The sequence below is a fragment of the Myotis daubentonii genome, chromosome 3, assembly GCF_963259705.1.
Source record: "Myotis daubentonii chromosome 3, mMyoDau2.1, whole genome shotgun sequence".
Classification (NCBI taxonomy): Eukaryota; Metazoa; Chordata; class Mammalia; order Chiroptera; family Vespertilionidae; genus Myotis; species Myotis daubentonii.
In genome coordinates this window covers 82328393-82349255 of record NC_081842.1, presented here as the reverse complement: position 1 = coordinate 82349255, position 20863 = coordinate 82328393, and the positions used below count along the sequence as shown (strand labels likewise).

Below are 20863 nucleotides of genomic sequence, written 5' to 3'. Positions count from 1 at the left end.
TAGTGGTTTAGAAAGATCTTTTTGGTGACTGTATCAAGAAATGGCATAGTGTAAATAAAGGAAGTCTGGAGAAAAGAGGACCAGGACCTTGCAGGACTCCGGTGAAAGCTGATGAAGCTGTAGAGAAGAGGCGGTGAATGATAGAGTTCTGTAGGATACCAGGCCTTCTCAAATGTGGCTCATTTCTCCGACCAGCCCTGCAGACTCTAATATGCTCAGAGGGGCATGTTTTCTTACGATTGAGGCATTCCCGCTGCAGTCTCTTTCCAAAATAATCTGTACCCATATGAACTCTAAACTCTGGCATAGTGAAAGCCCTCTTGGAAGGTACTGATAATGAAGCGAAGGGTGGTTGTGGGTCCACGTGGACTGAGCACAGGGTGAGCGCAGAGGTTATGTGCTCTGGCCCTTCTCGTCTGTGTGTCAGGGCCAGCAGCAGCTCTGCTGCAACCCCTCACCTGGCCAGACAGGAGGAGCCAGGATGGGAAAGAAGCACAGGGAACAAAGGAGCTTTTTTTGTGTGTGTGTTGTTGTTTTTTTCCATGAAACATCCTTGTCCATAAGAGTTGGAAACCAGTTCTACTTGACAGAAATACAGGGCAATCCACTGAAGACTGGGCACTGAGTTTACTTGAGTGACAGATAGGCAACTTTTGAGGTATTTAGTCCACAATATACAGTGATCAGTGGTTTTCTCTACCTAGCCACTCCTTAAAGCATTAAAAGGCAAGCAAGCCCTAACTGGTTTGGCTCAGTGGATAGAGCGTCGGCCTGCAGACTGAAGGGTTCCAGGTTCAATTCCGGTCAAGGGCATGTACCTTGGTTGTGGGCACATCCCCAGTAGGGGATGTGTAGGAGGCAGCTGATCGATGTTTCTCTCTCGTCGATGTTTCTAACTCTCTATCCTTCTCCCTTCCTCTGTAAAAAAAATCAATAAAATATATTTTTAAAAAATAATAAATAAAAGGCAAGCAAGACAAAACAAGATAGTCTTCAATATGTTTTTTAAGGTTGTTGACCCCACTCTTTAAGTAAACTGTGGGTCATGATTCGATGCATCTTCCACCTTGTATCAAAATGTTCTTTTCCCTCCTTATTTCAAAAAGAATTGAGTGGAAGCATTGCTGATCCTAGAAATGTTTAGAAATGAATGTGATGATATCTTCCAAAGATGACTGTGACTAAAGCAAGCTAACAAAAAAACAAACCTCATCTCACTAATTAAAATCTACCAATAGTAGAAGACATGAAAATATATGAATACTATAACTGTACAGGGTGGGACAAAAGTAGATTTACAGTTGTAGCCACTTTCGAGTGCAATAATTATTTTGTATTATTATTTACTTATTGTATTTGAAAGTAGATACAACTGTAAACCTACTTTTGCCCCAGCCTGTAGAGCTACATAATTATGAAATATTTGATATAGACTCTGTGATAATCTATATTGGAAAAATTGGCATGTTAATTAGTGCTGCATACAAAATTTGTGGCATTTACAAAAATAAGTAAAAGTACCCTTTCAAGAAGATCTTCTATTCTCTTTAAATTTGTTTTTTTTTAAGTTAAAAGGTAAGTTATTAAGTTATAGTTAAAGATGTTTTCATAATCCTCATTATAATATTCTAACATTTGTCAAGGACCTTACTTTCATGCTTATACTTAATCTTCACAAAGGCATACATACGTCCTCTCAGTCTTACAGATTGAGAAACTAAGGACCTGAGAGATACTGTGCCGAGTGTAAAGCTGTGAGTTGAGGGAAAATCTGCCTACTCTGGAGCCTATCCTATATAATAAAGAGCTAATATGCAAATTGTCATCACGCCCTCACGCCGTCACATCATAACAGCTCAGACACTCAACACCAGGGGGAGAAGAATGGGGACCAGCCACGTACAAATGAGCTCATGAGAGAGGAATGGGGACTAGCCAGGCTGCAGCCCGAGAGAGGGACAAGCCGCCTGCCCCCGAGGGGTCCTGGATTGGAGAGGGTGCAGGCCAGGCTGAAGGACCCCCCCCTCCTCCGTGCACGAATTTTGTGCAATGGGCCTCTAGTGCCATATAATTCCTTTTCCTCTTTTACAAAATGGTTAGACTAACACAGCACTTAACAATGGAAAACTGGATCTCATTCAACCGGAGGTTTATTGGCACTTCATTTGTGGCTGTAAAGATATGTCACGTTGCAGACAATACACATACATATAATAAGTAATTATTTACATGAACTTTCAGACAGTTTACTTATAAACTTATGTCCACAAAATATTTTCAGATGAAATATATGAACAAATCCGTACATATTTAGAAAATTTAGAATTTAAATATGTTTATATTATGAAATGCTTTTAAAAACTTGTTTATCAAGTTTTACTTAAAAATATTTTAAGTAAAGTATTTTAAGTATATAATGGGAGAGTTCACTTTATTGAGGCATGCTTGACATGTAAAGAGTTGTGCATATTTCTTTTTATTTTTTTGTTTATTTTTTATCCTCCCCTGAGGATATTTGTTTCATTGATTTTTAGAGAAAGTAGAAGGGAGGGGAGAGACAGAGAGAGAAACATCAATGTAAGAGGGACACATTGATTGGTTGCCTCCTGCACACGCCCAGACTAGGGCAGGGATTGAGCCTGCAACCTAGGTATGTACGCTTGACTGGAATCAAACCCATGACCTTTCAGTCCAAGGGCGGACGCTTTAAACACTGATCCAAACCGACTAGTGCCACCTGTGCATATTTAATGAGTTTGGGGATAAATTACACCTGTGAAACCATCTACCACCATCACAGCCATAGACATATTAGTCATCTCCGCAAATTTTCTTCCATACCCTTTATTATTACTTTTTTATATGTGATAATAAGGTCTACCCTCATTGAAAATTTTAAGTAATACAGTATTTAGATATAGGATTCAAAGCCTTTGACACAGACCTACATAAGTAGGAGACTCTCAGATGTCTCTAACCCTAGAAAGAGTGAAATGCTACATTTTCAGATCTAAGTTGAGGTAATATAAAATAAACAAAAAGACAGAAAACTGCATAATACAATGCAGTTTTCTAATGTCTTGGCTCCAGTATGCAGAACACTCTGGATTCTACTAAGGTCAAACCCGGGATGAGTTCCTTAGGGATAATGTGATCTGTGTCCCAGCGTGCTTTGGAGAGTACAACCAGAAATGTGTTCCTAATTCCAAATGAGTCAGGCAGATGTGTTGACTTGGAGTTGAGTATTTTTTTTAAAGGACAAGACCAGAAGGAATATAGCAGTAGACTTCAGGGATTAAGGAAGGAATTTTTATTTTTTGGCTTTCTCAACAAAACTGTCTTGATAGACTTGTTTTCCACTAGCTTTTTTATTTGTTTTTGTTACGCTTTTCAGACTTTGGGCCCCTTTTCAAATCTCTGAAGCCAGGTGGAATGCAGAGGAGGTCTTTCTCCTAAAGTAATGGGTATGCTCAATCTCCACTGGTGTCCCATGTCGCATCGTCCACGGGGCTTGTAGCGCAAAAGCTCTGGCACCCAGTCAGCTGAGGGATGTTATGGAAATTATAAATAATCAAATTACTGATCTTTAAGGCTGTTTGGTCCTGCGGCAGCTGCTCGTTCATTTTCTTAGCAGCAGGAGTACTGTACTGAGAAACTATTAAACTAACCCCGATTTTTCAATGGATCTCAGTGCTTTGAAAAAATAAAGTGGAATATAGAGTTGAGGCCATTCCATCATTATTCATTCTTCTCGAGCTGTAAAGCCCCATTTAAATCAGTCTGACTTCCGATGTTATTTAATTGTGCCCAATAAAGTGGGAGGGCAGTGACCTGGTAACCTCGTGGGGCTTAGCCAGGATGTTGTAACTCTGAGGGCCTGTTGCAGTTGCCTCCAGAACAAGACAGTTACAACTTTTTTGTTTTGGGGCGTGTTTTCTTTCAATATTTCATGCCATGCTTTGTACACATGACCCTGGAGGTTTAGCTCCAGATGATTGGAGTTGGCTTAGAGTTAGAACTCTGCCTGGAAGGGGCACCATAGTGATGGCAGCTAGTCAACTAGATCAGATATTGTATATTTGGTTGGTTTCAGGAAAAATGCAGAGAAGCTCAAAACTAGGAGAGTGGTTCAGAAGGGTACTTACAAAAGACAGAAGGCAAGAGCTATAGGCACCAAAAGCCAAAGCTGGAAAGAGGAGAGCAATGCTACTTGGGAGATTCCCATGGCCCTCGGTAGACAGAGCAGGAAGGACACACACTCAAGCCATGGGAGTAAATTTTTTTAAATATATTTTTATTGATTTCAGAGAGGAAGGGAGAGGGAGAGAGAGATAGAAACATCAATAGTGAGAATCATTGACCAGCTGCCTCCTATACGCCCCACACTGGGGATTGAGCCCGCAACCCAGGCATGTGCCCTGACCGGGAATCAAACCATGACCTCCTAGTTCATAGGTCGAAGCTCAAGCACTGAACCACACTGGCTGGGCAGGGAGTAAATTTATTTGTGAATGCATACACTGTCAGCACTTGCACCTGGCACTTTTGACAGCAGATTCCTCCTCTGTTCGGCTCTGGGCTGCATTGTGGTCAATGGCCTGTCCCTCCAGCCTGCTTCCCAGTTCACCCTCCTCACTATGGTCATCCCCCAAAACCCACACAGTTGATTTGTGCAAGTCATTGCTCAAGTAGAGCACATCACATAGTAACACAAGTTATTTTCATGAAAGGGCACAAACACGTTAAGTATGCACATATCTCTATTTTTTTGTCTTTGTCCCATTTGATTCCAAATTAATATAATGAATGACATATGGTATATTTCAGTTTATCCCTGCACCCCCCTTCCTGAAACCCTAACCCAGAGTAGAGTAGGTAATAGAAGCAGAGTTGGAGCATTCCAGAGTGACCAGAGAAAGAGAGGGAGGGGAGGAGGGATGGAAGAAAGGAGGGAAGGAGGGAGGGAGGAAAGGAGGGGAGAGAGCCATAAAATTGAGAGCTGATAAAAGACCTTCCCATTTTGTTTGGGCCTGACTTGGTAGGTGGCTGTTGATACTGGTTCCCAACTGCCTTGAGCTAGTTATGCATTCTCAGGTTGCAAGAGACAAAGCTATGTTCATGCTGGAAGTGTATGCTGTCAGTACAGCCAGGTTTGTTGATGTGACACCCGGGCTATACACTTCATCCTTCAGTTGGGAGGCTTTTTCAGGGGACTTTAAGGCAAGTCACTTACAGGCTATTAAAGCCTTGATTTCCTCATCTCTGTGTGTGTGTATAATATTGATATAATGTATTAGTATGTTATATCAATCTTCTATATATACTAGTGACCCAGCACGCAAAATCGCGTGAGACCCAGACCCGTAGGAAATAGTGTGAAACCCGGGACCCCAGACCCTGCCACGCTGCGGGGCAGGCGGCTTGTCCCTCTCTGGGGCCGCAGGTGCAGGTGCAGCCATTGGTGCCTGGGATCGCGGGGCGGGTACTTGTCCCTCTCCCGGGCTGCAGCCTGGTTGGTCCCCATTTCTCTCTTGTGAGCTCATTTGTGCCTGGCTGGTCCCCATTCCTCTCTCCTCAGTGTTGAGTGTCTGAGCCATTACAGCGTGACAGCGTGAGGGTGTGATGACCATTTGCATATTAGCTCTTTAATATCAACACTAATAAAAGAGAAAAATGGTAATTGGCGTACGACGATACCCTTTTCATTGGCTAATCAGGGCTATTTGCAAATTAACTGCCAACTATGATTGGCAGTTAACTGCCAACAAGATGGCGGTTAATTTGCATATGTAGGCACAATGCAGGGAGGCGAAAGGGAAAGCAGAAGAAGCCCCCTGCCACTGACAGTGATCGGAAACCCAGGGGGGAGCTAAGAGCTGGGGGGCAGGGCAAAGGCGGCCCTGGGGCCGCCTTTGCCCTGCCCCCCAGCCATGATCAGAGAATCAGGCGCCTTTGCCGCCCTGGCCAGTGATAGCAGGAAGTTGGGGTGGAGCCAGCGATGGGAGCTGGACACGGTCGAAGCTGGCAGTCCCGGGAGCTAGGGGTCCCTTGCCTGGGCCTAAAGCGGAGCCCACGATCACGGGGCCGCTGCAGCTGCAGGTCCCCGCTGCCTGAGCCGGACGCCTCAGCCAGAGGCGTTAGGCCTGGGCAGGGGCGGAGCCTGCAACCGCGGGAAGCTGGGGGTCCCCTACCCAGGCCTGACACCTCTGCCGGAGGCCTCAGGCCTGGTCAAGGGGCCGATCCGGTGATTGGTGATCGGAGGGTGATTAGGGTCAACTCCTCTGGCCAAGGCATCAGGCCTGGGCGAGGGCTGAGCCGGGGATTGGGGGGATATGATAGTCCCCTTGCCCAGGCCTGAAGCCTGGGTCAGAGGCGTCAGGCTTGGGCGGGGGGGTGGAGCAAGCGATCAGAGGGAGATGGGGGTCCCCTGCCCAGGCATGATTCCTGGGCCAGAGGCCTCAGGCCTGGGCGGGGGCCAGAGCCAGTGATCGGGGGGAGATGGGAGTCCCCTGTCCAAGCCTGACACCTCTGGCGGAGGCGTCAGGCCTGGGCAAGGGGCCAATCAGGCGATCGGAGGGTGATGGGGGTCTACGCCTCTGGCCGAGGCATCAGGCCTGGACTGGGGGCAGAACCAGCAATTGGAGGGGTCTGGGGGTCCCCTGCCCAGGCCTGATGCCTGGGCCAGAGGCATCAGGCCTGGGCTGGGGGCAGAACCAGTGATGGGGGGAAATGAGGGTCCCCTGCCCAGGCCTGACGCCTCTGTCAGAGGCGTCAGGCCTGGGCAAGGGGCCGATCCTGCAATTGGAGGGTGATGGGGGTCAACGCCTGAGGGCTCCCAGTATTTGAGAGGGGGCAGGCTGGGCTGAGGGACACTCCCCCCCCCACACACACACACACCCAGTGCACGAATTTCGTGCACCGGGCCCCTAGTATAGGATAAAAGGATAATATGCACATGTCCTCTCAGGAGTTTGAATGGAGACCGAGAGTTCAATCATTCACTATGATGTGCGCTGACCACCAGGGGGAGGCACAGAATGAAGGAAGGCCCTGGCCAGCAACTGTGGAAGGGAGGCCCCCGTCGGCAGCCAGAAGGCCCTAACTGGCCTTGATTGCTGGCCAGGCCTAGGGACCCTACCTGTGCACAAATTTCATGCACCAGGCCTCTAGTTTTTATATATTACTCAGTATGATTATATATCACTCCATTTCTTAGTTGTACAATGGGGATGAAAGTAATATAATCTCATTTGATTGCTCATTTGAAAATAATGCACATCAAACTCATGGCCAGTAATAAGTGTAGAATATATTTCACTGTTAGCTTGTTAAAAAACTCTTCATAATTATATTTATTCCATCAAGTGGTAGATGCATAAAAGTTTATCTTGATGCATCTTTTGGACATTTACGTTGTCTACAGCTCTTCACTATTACAAACAATGCATCTTTGCATATAAATTGCCTACTGTTTAGTTTCTTTAAAAAGCTCAACTTAAAAAAGGCGGGGATTAATTTCAGGCTCAAAGAGTGTGAACAATATCAATCTTTTAAATATATTCTATATTATTTTCTAAAATAGCTGTCCGATGTATGTTTCTACCAGGAGTGTTCCCTGACAAAACTGGTTTTTAAGATCCTTCTTATCTTAATTTAAAAAGTGAAAATTGTGTCAATTCTTTTATTTTGAATTTATTTTTATTAGTGAAATTCAAAATAAAACAATTGACACAATTTTCTTATTTGTTTTTAATTTTTTGTGAAATGTCTGTGTTATTTGCAGACTTATCAATTTGGGTCTTAGAGTTTTTCTGATAATTTTGTTTCAAACATGTCTGATTAAAACTTTTTACAATTTTCTCTCAGTTTATTTTTTTATTTTTTATTTTTTAAAATATATTTTATTGATTTTTTTCACAGAGACGAAAGGGAGAGGGATAGAGAATTAGAAACGTAAATGAGAGAGAAACATGGATTTAGCTGCCTCCTGCACACTCCCCACTGGGGTTGTACCCGCAACCAAGGTACATGCCCTTGATCGGAATCGGACCTGGGACCCTTTAGTCTGCAGGCTGACACTCTATCCACTGAGCCAAACCGGTTAGAGCATTTTCTCTCAATTTAATTTTTTAATAATTTTTTCTTTTGTCAAGCACTTTATTTTCCCCATTTCATTTAAGCACATCAAATCCTCCCCCTGTTGCCCATTTTGTTTAATGCAGCTTTTGATCTTTAGGCATAAGTGAGACTTTAGTTTCCTTTACAAGTAGTGTTGCATATGGTAGGCTGTAAGTCCTAGCAATATACCAACTGTTAACTAATTTCAACTTATATAAAAATGGTATGTTTTCCTGATTAAAGTAAAAATTGAGGCTTAGTTTTTAAAACTATTTAGGAATAGTGACTATTACAATTGTTCTCAATACCATTTAAAATTCTTCCTGGAGCTGTGTTTGTGAAAATTATCTCACAAGTATGTGAAAATTGTGCAAAGATTTAGCAAGCCATAAAACAAAATTCATGCATTTTCTAAACTTTTCTCTTCCTCCTCTTAGAATTTTATAGAGTCTTCCATCACACTGTTTGAATCTGACCTGGAAAGTGGGAAGTTTATTGACATTAAAAATCAGGAAATTTCTGACTTAGAAGAAACGGGCTTTGGCACTGAAACAAGATCCATTCATGTTAAAAGTGGAGTGTAAGTTGTCTCCTCCCTTGAGAACCTTTAAATGTTCTCTGCTGTTTAAAATTGTTGGTTGCTCGATTCTACATCACCTCTGTTCTTTTTCCTTTTCCCCCTACTAGGTGGGTTGCCTACCAGCAGAAGTTTTTCTGTGGAGAACAGTACATTTTAGAGAAAGGGAAATACAAATGCTTTTTTGACTGGGGAGGATCAAATAACATAATCATGTCAATACGACCTATCCAACTGGTAAGTTAAAAGTCTGGATATAGCTAATGCCAGGGGCATGGGATGGCATACAACAGAAGGTGTGGAACAAGCTTTTTCCAAGTGAAATTGTTGATCTATGTTGCATGTATGTGTAGAGAAAATGAAATAGCATAAGAATTTCTGTGGACTCCATAGAGACCTTGTGTGTGATATTAGCACATTGATGAAGTGGCTTTGTAATTTGATCAGTTCATTCACTGAGCAGCATTTATTTAGTGCCTCTGCTGTGCCAGACACTGTGCTGATTCACTGGAGATAGGTGGACCAGACTGCCTGATGGGTCTCAGTCTCTGAGGAGATAGACGTACAGACAATTAATTATAGAATGATTAGTGAGAAAATGAAATGTGTAGGCAGTGCAAGGGGAGCAGGGGAAAGGAAGCACTCAGGACCTGGGAGCTTGGGGACCGTGCCACAGACGGGAATACACTGGGTGAAATCTTAAGGTACGGAGGGCAGAGAGGGCATTCCACAAAGAGCCTGGGTAATAACAAACACTACAGGGCAGTCTGGGTGCCCACAAGATAGTTTGGGAGACAGAATGGTGGGAAGTTCAGACGCTTTTGTTCTAATGGGTATTGGGGCACATTTTTCTTCCAGCTACAGTATTACTCAAAGTGAATTAGTAATAAATACAAAATTACTGTAAGAGAATTCAGTAAGTTATTTGAGGGTCCTGGCCAATTCAAAAAAATCTAGTAAATTGGCTAGACCTTCCTCCCCGCCAAGGATATTTTCGGAACTGTCGAGAAGACTACTGATTATATGGTTACAATTGTTTTAATGTTTTATTTAATATGTTTTTCAGGAACCACTTGGGATAAATGAGCCTCCACATTTGGTATGTTTAAAAATAGCCTTACCTGGGGATTGTTAAATTCTTTACTAAAAGCGTCTATGCCCTTTCTCTCAAATCCTTGTTTCCTTCAGATAACGTGTGCGTGGCTGTGTGTCAGGGCGGCTGCGTTGTGCCTGGTACCTGCACGCAGAAGAGCCCATCTTTGTTGCTGGTGGTTCTGGCCTGGATGTGTCCCAGCTCCTGGTTTCTTCTGATAGGGATTCAACTCTAGCCACTGTGGGGTCATTTTGAACGTCTGCCACTCTGCTTCCCTGTCGCCCAGCCGTTCTTGAGTGTTTTGTCCTTATTCAGCACATAGAGAAATAGCTAGCTGTCTTGACATGTTTATTATTCCTAATGTATTCCTAATACCAAAATCAGATAGGTCTTGAAAGCGCTGTTAAAATTGCAAACTTCTTTATTTCTAGTGGTAGTGGTTTGAAGGATTGGGCATTACTCTGGAGCCTAAGTTTTGTTTATTATCCATTGAGGGCTAGAAATTGTGCCCCCCCTCCACGTTTTTGTTTTTGTTTTTACTTTCTTATTGAATTTATTGGGGTGACATTTGTTAATAAAACTATATAGATTTCAGGTATACATTCCTATAATACATCATCTGTATATTGTATTATGTGTTCACCACCCCAAGTCAAGTTTCCTTCCATCACCATCTCCCCTTTACCCTCTGGTAATCACCATAGTATTCTCTGTGTGAGTTTTTTGTGGTTTTTGCTTAATCCCTTTACCGACTTAAGCCAGTCAGAGAAAGACAAGTGCCATATGATTTCACTCATATGTGAAATCTAATGAACAAAATACACTAACAAAATAGAATTAGACTCATAGAGGAAAGACTGGCAGCTGTCAGAGGGGAGGGGGCTGTGGGGCTGGGTGAAAAGGTGGAACAGAAATTGTGCTCATTTAGTGCTTCTGATAACTCTGTGAGGTCAGGGTTAATCTCATTTATTGATGAGCACACCGAGATTTAGAATTTGTATCATTTCACACAGTCACAAAATAGGCATTTTCTAGTATCTGACGCTACTTAGCCACATTTTCAGGATTTTACATCAAGAAAGACATTGCATGATATGAGCAGTACAACTATAGAAGGAAGAGAGATTGAGAGAGATAGCTTCTTCTGTCTCACTTTAAACAACAAATTTGGAACATTTTCTGTCAAAAAGCCAAATATATTGATTAATTTTAATTACTTGACATTTGCTAGCTTTACATAATGCTGAATCTTTCTCTTTGAGTGTATGTTTTTCATGTTCACAGCACTGTTTATATATTTTAAATCAGCTTAGTTTATCCATTCACAGTGCTTCCAGGTTTCATTTCTGATTAACTCAGGCCCATTGGGAACATTTCCTTTGTAAATACAGGGTCAGGTAAAAGTAGGTTTACAGTTGTGAGTTTGAGAAGCAGTTAATAAAGCTATTGTAATAATTACATGTCTTTTTCCAAAAGAACAGTTGTAAACCCACTTTTGTTCTACCCTGTATAATCGAGCTGTTGTATTTGGAGACACTTCCTGCCAAAATATTTATTTTGAATCTTTGTAAACTTCAGCTGTGGACTCTTAAAGGACTTTTTCACATGGATCAACATAAGTAGTTAAGGGGTTAAATAGGGATGATCCCTAACTGCACATCTCTGAGTCTTAAGAGCAAATAGAAGTCACATTCTTTTAAGGTCTGTTTCCCTCTACGTCCCTGTCCTTTGTATGGACTTTCTTGTTTGAGGTGGATTGCTCAGAGGGTTTCTTCATAGTATTTCCAGTCCAACTTGAAGAGAAAAGGAAGCAGCAGAGAACGCCCAGTGGACTTGGCCCACTTCGTCTTTCTGGCTGTGGCTCAGCTATTGCCTTGTGAAATAAATGTTTCTGACAGGTGGATGGTAGCTGGATATTTGGTCACATGCAGACAAAGCCTCCTTAATTGACCCAGAATCAAAGGTCTTATTATTTCCACTGGACCAACGTTCCAGAACGTTCTGGTAGTTTTTGGATTGGCTGACACGCTGGTTCCACACAGAAATTAGAAAGTGTTTTTGTTCTTTACAAGTAGCTGTGATAGCCAGACTGACCATGCAGATGCTGTGTTCAGAGGAAGTCGTCGTTTTCTCTGTCTGTGGAATAAGTAGGAAGTTACATCTCAGACTTCAAGTCAGAGATGGAATTTTTTTTATGATAGTGATTTGAAAAAGAACCTCAAGCATCCTAAGAAAGGAAAAACCAGAAAATGTATGTGGATAAAGATCAGTACACATCATGAGAGTAATGCTAATAAAAATATTCTTGCTGATGTGTAAGCATGTCATGATGAGATGTCTTATTTGGAACATGGAACAACACCTCCTTGTATTGAGAAGATTGTTTTTGATTGAAGCTCAGTCACCAAGTCTAATTGCCAACTCAAAATATAAAGGAGCATTACAGAGTTCTTCATATTCAGCAGGTGGCATTTTATTTTTATTTTTCCCCAAACAAAACAAAAGAGCAAACCATGTGGATTATGTTCCTAATGTCTTCATCACCCCGCACCCCCAGCAAGTCCAAATCAGAAATTTCACTAAATTAAATCTTACAACAGTGTGTTTAGTTTTCAGGGAGGCTGTTTTCAGGCATCATTCTCTGGAAATTCTAACCCAACCAAGGACTTTGCTTTCTTAGAAGCTTTTTCAAGTCTATTGCAAATATAATTAGAAGTTTGGATTTCTTTCACTATTGAGCCCTTGTTGAATTTTATGCATGATTCTGGCTGAGAAAAAGCGACTGGATATTTATTTTCTTATATAATTTTGCTACATTGAATTTTAGAGTGATTGCAGGATCTTTAATAGTTGTGGTTACTGTTATCATTGATGGGGAAAAGGAACAACAGTTTTAGTCAAATATCATTAAGATTCAAGAGCAGTAGAGAAAAACACTTCTTCATGGTACTGTGACTAGATCATCTTTATAGAATCCACAGGTAGAAACACTCGGGAAGTACTCCACCAAGTAAAGACAGCCCTTCTAGGAGTAATCAGAGAAGTACAGTTATTGTAGGACATGTAATCGGTGGGGAAAGTACATAACACTACAGGATGAGGCAGCGCGATGCAACAGAAGATTGCAAGCAAGACTTTAACAACCAGCGTGTTTGGAGGAGGTCCAAAGGGCAGCAGAAAGTCTTTTTTAGACAGTATAGAATGTTTCTCACGGAAATTACTTTAATGTTGGAGTAAATACATTCACAATTATTCTTATATGGATAAACTGAGCACAACTTCTGTGTTTGGTCTTGAGTGGTTTTTTTTGTTTGTTTTAAAATATATTTTATTGATTTTTTTACAGAGATGAAGGGAGAGGGATAGAGAGTTAGAAACATCGATGAGAGAGAAACATTAATCAGCTGCCTCCTGCACACTCCCTACTGGGAATGTGCCTGTAACTCAGGTACATGCCCTTGATCGGAATCGAACCTGGGACCCATGAGTCCGCAGGCTGATGCTCTATCTACTGAGCCAAACCGGTTAGGCGTGGTCTTGAGTTTTTAATTTATCGTATTAGATTAAAGACCAACTGCATTTACTCTTATATACCATAAATGAAAAGTATATAGTAAAAAGCATTTCTGCAAATCTTCATAAAGCAGTGATAATTTGTGCCTTAAAGGACAGTCTAAAGGAGAAATAAGATAATATATGAGAAAAGGCTCCTTGCAAACCAATGGTACACTATATTTTTTTCTTTTTCTTTTTTCTTTTTTTTTTTTTTTTTTGCTTCCATACAGTTCCATTTGTGGGGCTGGTAGGAATGGAGCTGTGCCCAGATGGCACAGAGAGCTGGATGTGGTTTGAAATAAACTTTTGTTTATCTGACTACTTGCCTGTGTTCTAAGCAAAGTATCTGCATTGTTTATACATTTATTCTACATTATCCTAGGAAGGAAACTAAAATAGTTATCCGGCCAGTAGTACACAGGACTTAATTTCACCAAGTTTCATTACTATAGTTTATAAATGTGGTGCTGGTTTCTGTATGGACCGTCCTCAGAAAATTATTATGAGAATTGTTCTATTATGAAGCATTTGTAAGGTAGTCAGAATGAAGTGTTACTGTGTGTGTGTGTGTGTGTGTGTGTGTGTATGTGTGTAAATTTCAGTTAATGCTTCTAAGTATGAACACTGAGACTAGAAAGTAGAGGTGGCTACTATACATACCATCTGAAGTACGTTTACCTTGCATTGTCAGTTGTCCAGGACTTGACATTTCATGGTGAAACATTGAAGTACAAATTATAAGCTCAACAATATGAAAATAATTAAACAGACTGGAAACACAATTGTGAATGAAACAGCCATGATCTCTGTTCTCATGTGGCTTTTTCAGTTCTTATTGTGAATTGAGGTAATATCTACATATAGGAGAAATTACATTTTTTTTAAGTTAAATGTGATTTACTTTTAGACTCGTGTTTTATAAACCTTTAAGTTAAAATATACAGCCTGGCCCTGCCAGTGTGGCTCAGGTGGTTGGATGTCATCCCATGCAAGGAGAGGCCACTGGCTCGATTCCCTGTCTGGGCACTTGGCCGGTCTGTGGGCTCAGTCCCCAGTAGGGGGCGTGCAGGAGGCACTGATTGGTGTTTCTCTCATTGATGTTCCTCTCCCTCTCTCTCTTAAATCAAAAACATTATATATTCTGAAAAACCACTATCCAAAATACATGCTCTTATCAAGGAATTTAGGGGCAATTTCCCTGGACATGAAAAATTGTTCTTACACAGGAAATTATTCCAGAAGTCTGTCTCAGTTGGGCTTATTTTTTGTTGCTATCCTCTGTGTGCACCAAAAGGACGGTGGTAGAAACTTGCTGGACCACAGCTCCTAGTTGTAATGCTCCAAATACAGCCTGGTTTCACAATAGGAAGTCGTGTTGCGCAAGCCGCAGTTCGTCGGGGGAATTGGTTCTCTCACTTCCCAGGTTTTGGCTGATCTTTAAAAGACTAAGCAAGGCCAAAGCAGAATGACATGGTCAAGAAAGAATTCCTCAGAATACAGGGACCATCAGCCTCTAAGAGGGCGCTGGAGAAGAAGGAAAAAGGGAACATCCGCTGCTCAAAGAAGCCTTGTTCTCCATGACCTCGTGAGCAGCAGAGGGCGATGCTGCAGATAGTTCATTGTGATGAATTCTTACCCCAGCGCAGGCCTGTCTGTGCAGGGTGGACCTGTGGGCCATGGCATTTCAAGGCTCTGGTGGATTATGGAATATTTATAGGGCTCATTCATTTTGTCTCACCTATTACAGATCCAGGGTCACTTGTGTTGTAGATATGTATCTGGTCTAAAGGAACTTATTGTTGGGATTAAGTTTAAGGTAGTCTAATCAGTAAACTGAATCCTGTACCCTGAAATGCATGACACGGACGTCTCTCTTCGCCATAAGTCTTCCACTAATCCTATCATCGACATCTCCACTCTCACAGGCAGCTCATGGCACTGTGGGTGTGTGCTCACGTTCTCTCCTCCCTCTCATTAACTGTGGATCCTGAAGGCTTGGAAAGGGAAGAGGCATATCAGCCACCCCTCATACTAATCCAAATCTCCTTTGTGTTTAGCACTAAACTGCTTAGTATTTCATACCCGTAGTGTCATGACGGGAGAATAATTGATACAATGGATAAGGACCACATCTTGCCGAAACCGGTTTGGCTCAGTGGATAGAGCGTCGGCCTGCGGACTCAAGGGTCCCAGGTTCGATTCCGGTCAAGGGCGTGTACCTGGGTTGCAGGCACATCCCCAGTGGGGGATGTGCAGGAGGCAGCTGATCAATGTTTCTCTCTCATCGATGTTTCTGGCTCTCTATCTCTCCCTTCCTCTCTGTAAAAAATCAATAAAATATATTTTAAAAAAAAGGACCACATCTTAGTGGAGGAGGGATTCTGGTTTACTCTTATAGGTAGAATTGTTTTCTGGGCTTCTGTGCCCAGTATTTTGTGCAAGAGATAGATGAAAAAGGTAAATACATGATGACATTCCTGAAAACATGTATGGGGAATAAAATGTGAATTTTAGGGAAATGTCATCCTTAACATGGATTAATTGATAATAGATACATCATGAATCTAATATTTCACTGAATTTTTTATAAGGCCACGAAACAAAGTTTGCTTTTGTGATTATATCAAACAGTTGTTTTCTGTGTAATTGTTGTGTTGTGTTTGTTTTTTAGCTCAAAGCATTCAGTAAACCAGGGTTCCAAGGTGAATGTGTAGATTTTACCAAAGAAATTTCTGATTTGACTTCATTCACTCCATGTTCTTTCAAAGTTCTTCGGGGCTGGTAAGTGTACTTATTGAGTGTTTTTTACTGTTGTTTAACAACTAAATTTCTTTAAAATTTACAGATATTTGACCTGTATTATTTTTTGCATACACAGTGAAATAAAAATGTTTTTATTCATTGATGGACTGCTAAATAGCCTATATTAACTTTTTCCATCTCCTGTTATGAGCCATTGTGTAACAGAGAAACAGGATGCCAGATAGCCTGCTTCGGGAACATTTGGGTGATTTTTTTCTTACTGTTACATTATTTTCTAAATATTTTGAGTGTTTATATTGTATGTTTATTGTGTAGCATAATAGTGTGCTATAAAAAGATTGGTGCTTTTGTTCAGATAAGACTCCTAAATTAAAGAAAAAATTTTTTTGTTTAGAGTATTTATCATCCCCATTTCATAGATGCAGGTCCTGGTTCAGAATTAGTGTTTCCCCAAGATCAACCGAATGTCAGGCCCAGTGTGGCTTGGTCGTTTTTTATTAAGTCCTATGTTCTCCCAACTGCAGCAACATACTGGATCTTTCTCACATGTATCTGAAATCTGAAATTGTGTATAATTCTCAAGATATATAATCCTTAGCATGGATAAATTGATAATAGATACATCATGAGTATAATATTTCATTGTAGTGTGTGTGTGTGTGTGTGTGTGTGTGTTGACTTTTTATTGTGGTAAAATAAACGTAACATGAAATTTACCATTTTAATTTTAAGTGTAGATTTGAGTAGCATCTCTATGTATCAAATATCTACTAATAACTCATCAAAGTCACTTTATTTGTTCTTTAAGATAACCTTGGATTCATCAATTCTCCTCTCTCTCCTGAACCGGTAGAGACTAGGATCTCTTGTTTTCCATTTGAGGAACTTCAGTCTCCTAATCAACCCGCTCCAGTGTTGTATTACTTCCTTTGGTTACCACAAACCAATCATTGCCCATTTATTTGCCCCAGAGTTCAGTTTAATATGTTTACTACTCTGCTTTAAATTCCATAGCCACTTTCATTATAATACCAGTCAGATGTTCAAAGTCTTCCAGGATTTACCATCAACTCATCTCATTTCCTCTATCCATCCTCCAGTCTGCCCTTACCCTGCCCCCATCCTCTCCTCTCCCAACATTTACTCAGCTTACCCGCCACACCAGGGGTCAGCAAACTTTTTCATCTCTGATCCCTACAGGCTGTTCCCCAGATACTCCACAGCTACTGTAGCGCAACGGCACTGTGGATAATACATAAACGGGCGGGCATGTCTGGGTTCCAGTGAGACTGTTTATGGCCATTAAAATTTGAATTGTATATAATATTCACATGTCACGAAATACCCTTCTTTTAATCTCTTTAAACATGCAAAACCAGTTCATTAAAAAAAAAATACAAGAACCATGGCCATTGCTTCATTACCTGGAATGCTTGAAGGAGCTGGATATGAGCCACTCCCATCACTTCCACCTCTGTAACCTTAAGCATACTGGGTTATCTCTCTGAACCTCAGTTTCCTTAGCTGTAAAGGAGGAATAATAATAATACCTACCTCAAAGGATTCTTACAAGGACTGAATAAATGATGTATATGGAAGGCTTACTTCATGCCTGACACATGGAAACCCTTTGACAAATGTTGGCTATATTTTGCTAATTACATAGAAGATATGACAGTAAGTTAGGATGTCACAGAGCATTTCTGTGGTTTTCCAAAGTTAACCTGGTCTAGCCAAACTACAGTTCTGGTGATCTTAAAATGTAGGGTTGCAATCTAAACACATCAAAACTGAAGTAGTAACAGCCAATTCATTAATCCCTTAGCTCCGTCCTTTCAAAAGGGCATTTCTTAATCAAGCTTTGATGACTTCTGAAGTCAAGTCCCTCAAGCCCATTGACTGTGACGATAATTCAATATCCAAGATTCTGAAGGGTTTATTTCTTTTTTATCATCTTAATTAGCTGTCAGGTGTGCAGGTAACAGACTTTATATACTGTTGTGTAATTTTAGGAGTCTAACTTATAGCCCACCCAGACTGAAGGACAAACTCATTGTTAAATAAGGATACAAATTTTTATTTTCCCCAAAAAATAATGTGTTCAAGAGCTTAATAATCACTACAATTTGATCCCAGAGGTTTGTACTTGCAAGCACTAAATGAAGTTAATGTCACTAGCTTAAAGCAGATATTGTCTTTCAAATTTCAGCTCTATCATTTGATAAGTTGGGGAGACCTTGGGCAAATTGAACTTCGTTGTGTTGCCTTTAACAATATGGTTTTATGCCCTGGCCAGTGTGATTTGGTTGGTTGGAGTGTCATCCCTATACCAAAAGGTGGCAGGTTCGATTCCCGGTCAGGGCACATACCTAGGTTGCAGGTTCAATCCCAGGTGTGTCTCTCTCTCTCTCTCTCTCTCTCTCTCTCTCTCTCTCTCTCTCTCTCTCCCCTTCCCTTCCTCCCTCACTCTCTTTTTCTCTCTAAAATAAATAAAAAACATAGCCTCAGGTGAGAATTTAAAATATATACATAATATGGTTTTATCTCATGGAATCTTTGAGGATGCGGTGAAATAGTATACACACACACACACACACACACACACACACACTAATAAAAGACAAAGATGCTAATTGACCATACCTTCGCTATGCCCTAAGCCATGCCCACCAGCCAATCAGAGTGACTATATGCAAATTAACCCAACCAAGATGGCAGCCAGCAGCCACGGAGCTGGAGCAAGCAGGAGGCTTGGTTGCCTGGGCGATGGAGGAAGCCAAGCTTCCCACCTGCCCTGAGCTGGCTGTGACCTCCGCTCATGGCAACAAAGTTTCAATTATAGAAGACAAATCCCAGATACCTGCTTCCAGCCAGCCTCCATGGGAGCTTGGGTGGCTGGGGGTTGTGGCCAGCCTGCAAACAGCCATCAGCCCCTATACCCAGGATGGCCACATCCTCATGAGGTAAGGGTCCCTGCTGGGGGGCTTAGCCAGCCTGAAAACGGCTCTCAGCCCCTCACCCAGACTGGCCAGGCACCCCAGCAGGACCCTCCACCCTGAAGGGGCTGTGGCCAGCCTGCAAACAGCCATCAGCCCCTCACCCAGGCTGGCCAGGCACTCCTATATAATAAAAGGGTGATATGCAAATTGACCCTAACAGCAGAGCGACTAGGAATGACTGGTCACTATGACACACACTGACCACCAGGGGGCAGATGCTCAATGCAGGAACTGCCCCCTGGTGGTTAGTGCGCTCCCACAGGGGGAGTACCACTCAGCCACAAGCCAGGCTGATGGCTGCCAATACAGTGGTGGTGGTGGGAGCCTCTCCCGCCTCCTCAGCAGCACTAAGGATGTCAGACTGCAGCTTAGGCCTGCTCCCCGCTGGCAAGTGGACATCCCCTGAGGGCTCCTGGGCTGCCAGACAGATGTCTGATTGCCAGCTTAGGCCCAATTCCCCAGGGAGCGGGCCTAAGCCAGCAGGTGGTCATCCCCCGAGGGGTCCCAGACTGCGAGAGGGCACAGGCCGGGCTGAGGCACCCCCCCACCCTCAAGTGCACAAATTTTTGTGCACCGGGCCTCATACACACACACACACGCACACAAACACACCAGAGGCCCCGTGCACGAAATTCATGCACTCAGGGGGGTGGGGGGCATCCCTCAGCCCAGCCTGCGCCCTCTCGTAGTCCAGGAGCCCCTGTGGGAAGCGGGCCTACGCTATCAGTCGGACATCCTTAGTGCTGCCGCACAGGTGGGAGAGGCTCCCGCCACCGCCGCTGCACTCACCAGCCATGAGCCTGGCTTCTGGCTGAGCGGTACTCCCCCTGTGGGAGCGCACTGACCACCAGGGGGCAGCTCCTGCATTGAGCATCTGCCCCTGGTGGTCAGTGTGTGTCATAGTGACTGGTCTATTTGCATATTAGCCTTTTATTATATACTAGGGGCCCGGTGCACGAAATTCGTGCACTGGGTGTGGGGGGGGGCGGGAGTGTCCCTCAGCCTAGCCTGCCCCCTCTCACATACTGGGAAGCCCTCAGGCGTAGACCCCCATCACCCTCCAATCGCAGGATCGGCCCCTTGCCCAGGCCTGATGCCTCTGGCTGAGGCGTCCGGCCCGGGCAGCGGGGACCCACAGCTGCAGCGGCCCCGCGATCGTGGGCTTCGCTTTAGGCCCAGGCAAGGGACCCCTAGCACCCGGGACTGCCAGCTTCGACCGTGCCCAGCTCCCATCGCTGGCTCCACCCCTACTTCCTGCTGTCACTGGCCAGGGCGGAAAAGGCACCTGATTCTCTGATCATGGCTGGGGGGCAGGGCAAAGGCGGCCCCAGGGCCACCTTTGCCCTGCCCCCCAGCTCTTAGCTCCCCCCTGGGTTTCCGATCACTGTCAGTGGCAGGGGGCTTCTTCCTGCTTTCCCTTTCGCCTCCCTGCATTGTGCCTACATATGCAAATTAACCGCCATCTTGTTGGCAGCTAACTGCCAATCTTAGTTGGCAGTTAATCTGCATATAGCCCTGATTAACCAATGAAAAGGGTATCGTCGTATGCCAATTACCATTTTTCTCTTTTATTAGTATAGATATAGTGTGTGTGTGTGTGTGTGTGTGTGTGTGTGTGTGTGGTACTAGCCTATGTCTAGCACATGGTAAGCAGTGAATGATAGTGGTAGCTGTGTTTTTTAAAGTGGTGATGGGCATTTGCTGCTGGTCAGCACCATGACTTCAATGCCATGTCCCTGCCCCAATGGACATACACAG

At 43.0% G+C, this 20863-nt stretch overlaps 1 protein-coding gene across 3 annotated transcripts in view; it reads left to right on the top strand.

Moving 5' to 3' along the window:
- The window catches only part of CRYBG3 (crystallin beta-gamma domain containing 3), a 128955-nt gene that overhangs the window by 79343 nt on the left and 28749 nt on the right, over positions 1–20863 (top strand). For all 3 annotated transcript variants that reach the window (XM_059688035.1, XM_059688034.1, XM_059688036.1), the window contains 4 exons: positions 8556–8698; positions 8806–8932; positions 9762–9794; positions 16015–16124. In XM_059688035.1, coding sequence (XP_059544018.1) covers positions 8556–8698; positions 8806–8932; positions 9762–9794; positions 16015–16124 — 413 coding nt within the window. The remainder of the gene's footprint in view (positions 1–8555; positions 8699–8805; positions 8933–9761; positions 9795–16014; positions 16125–20863) is intronic.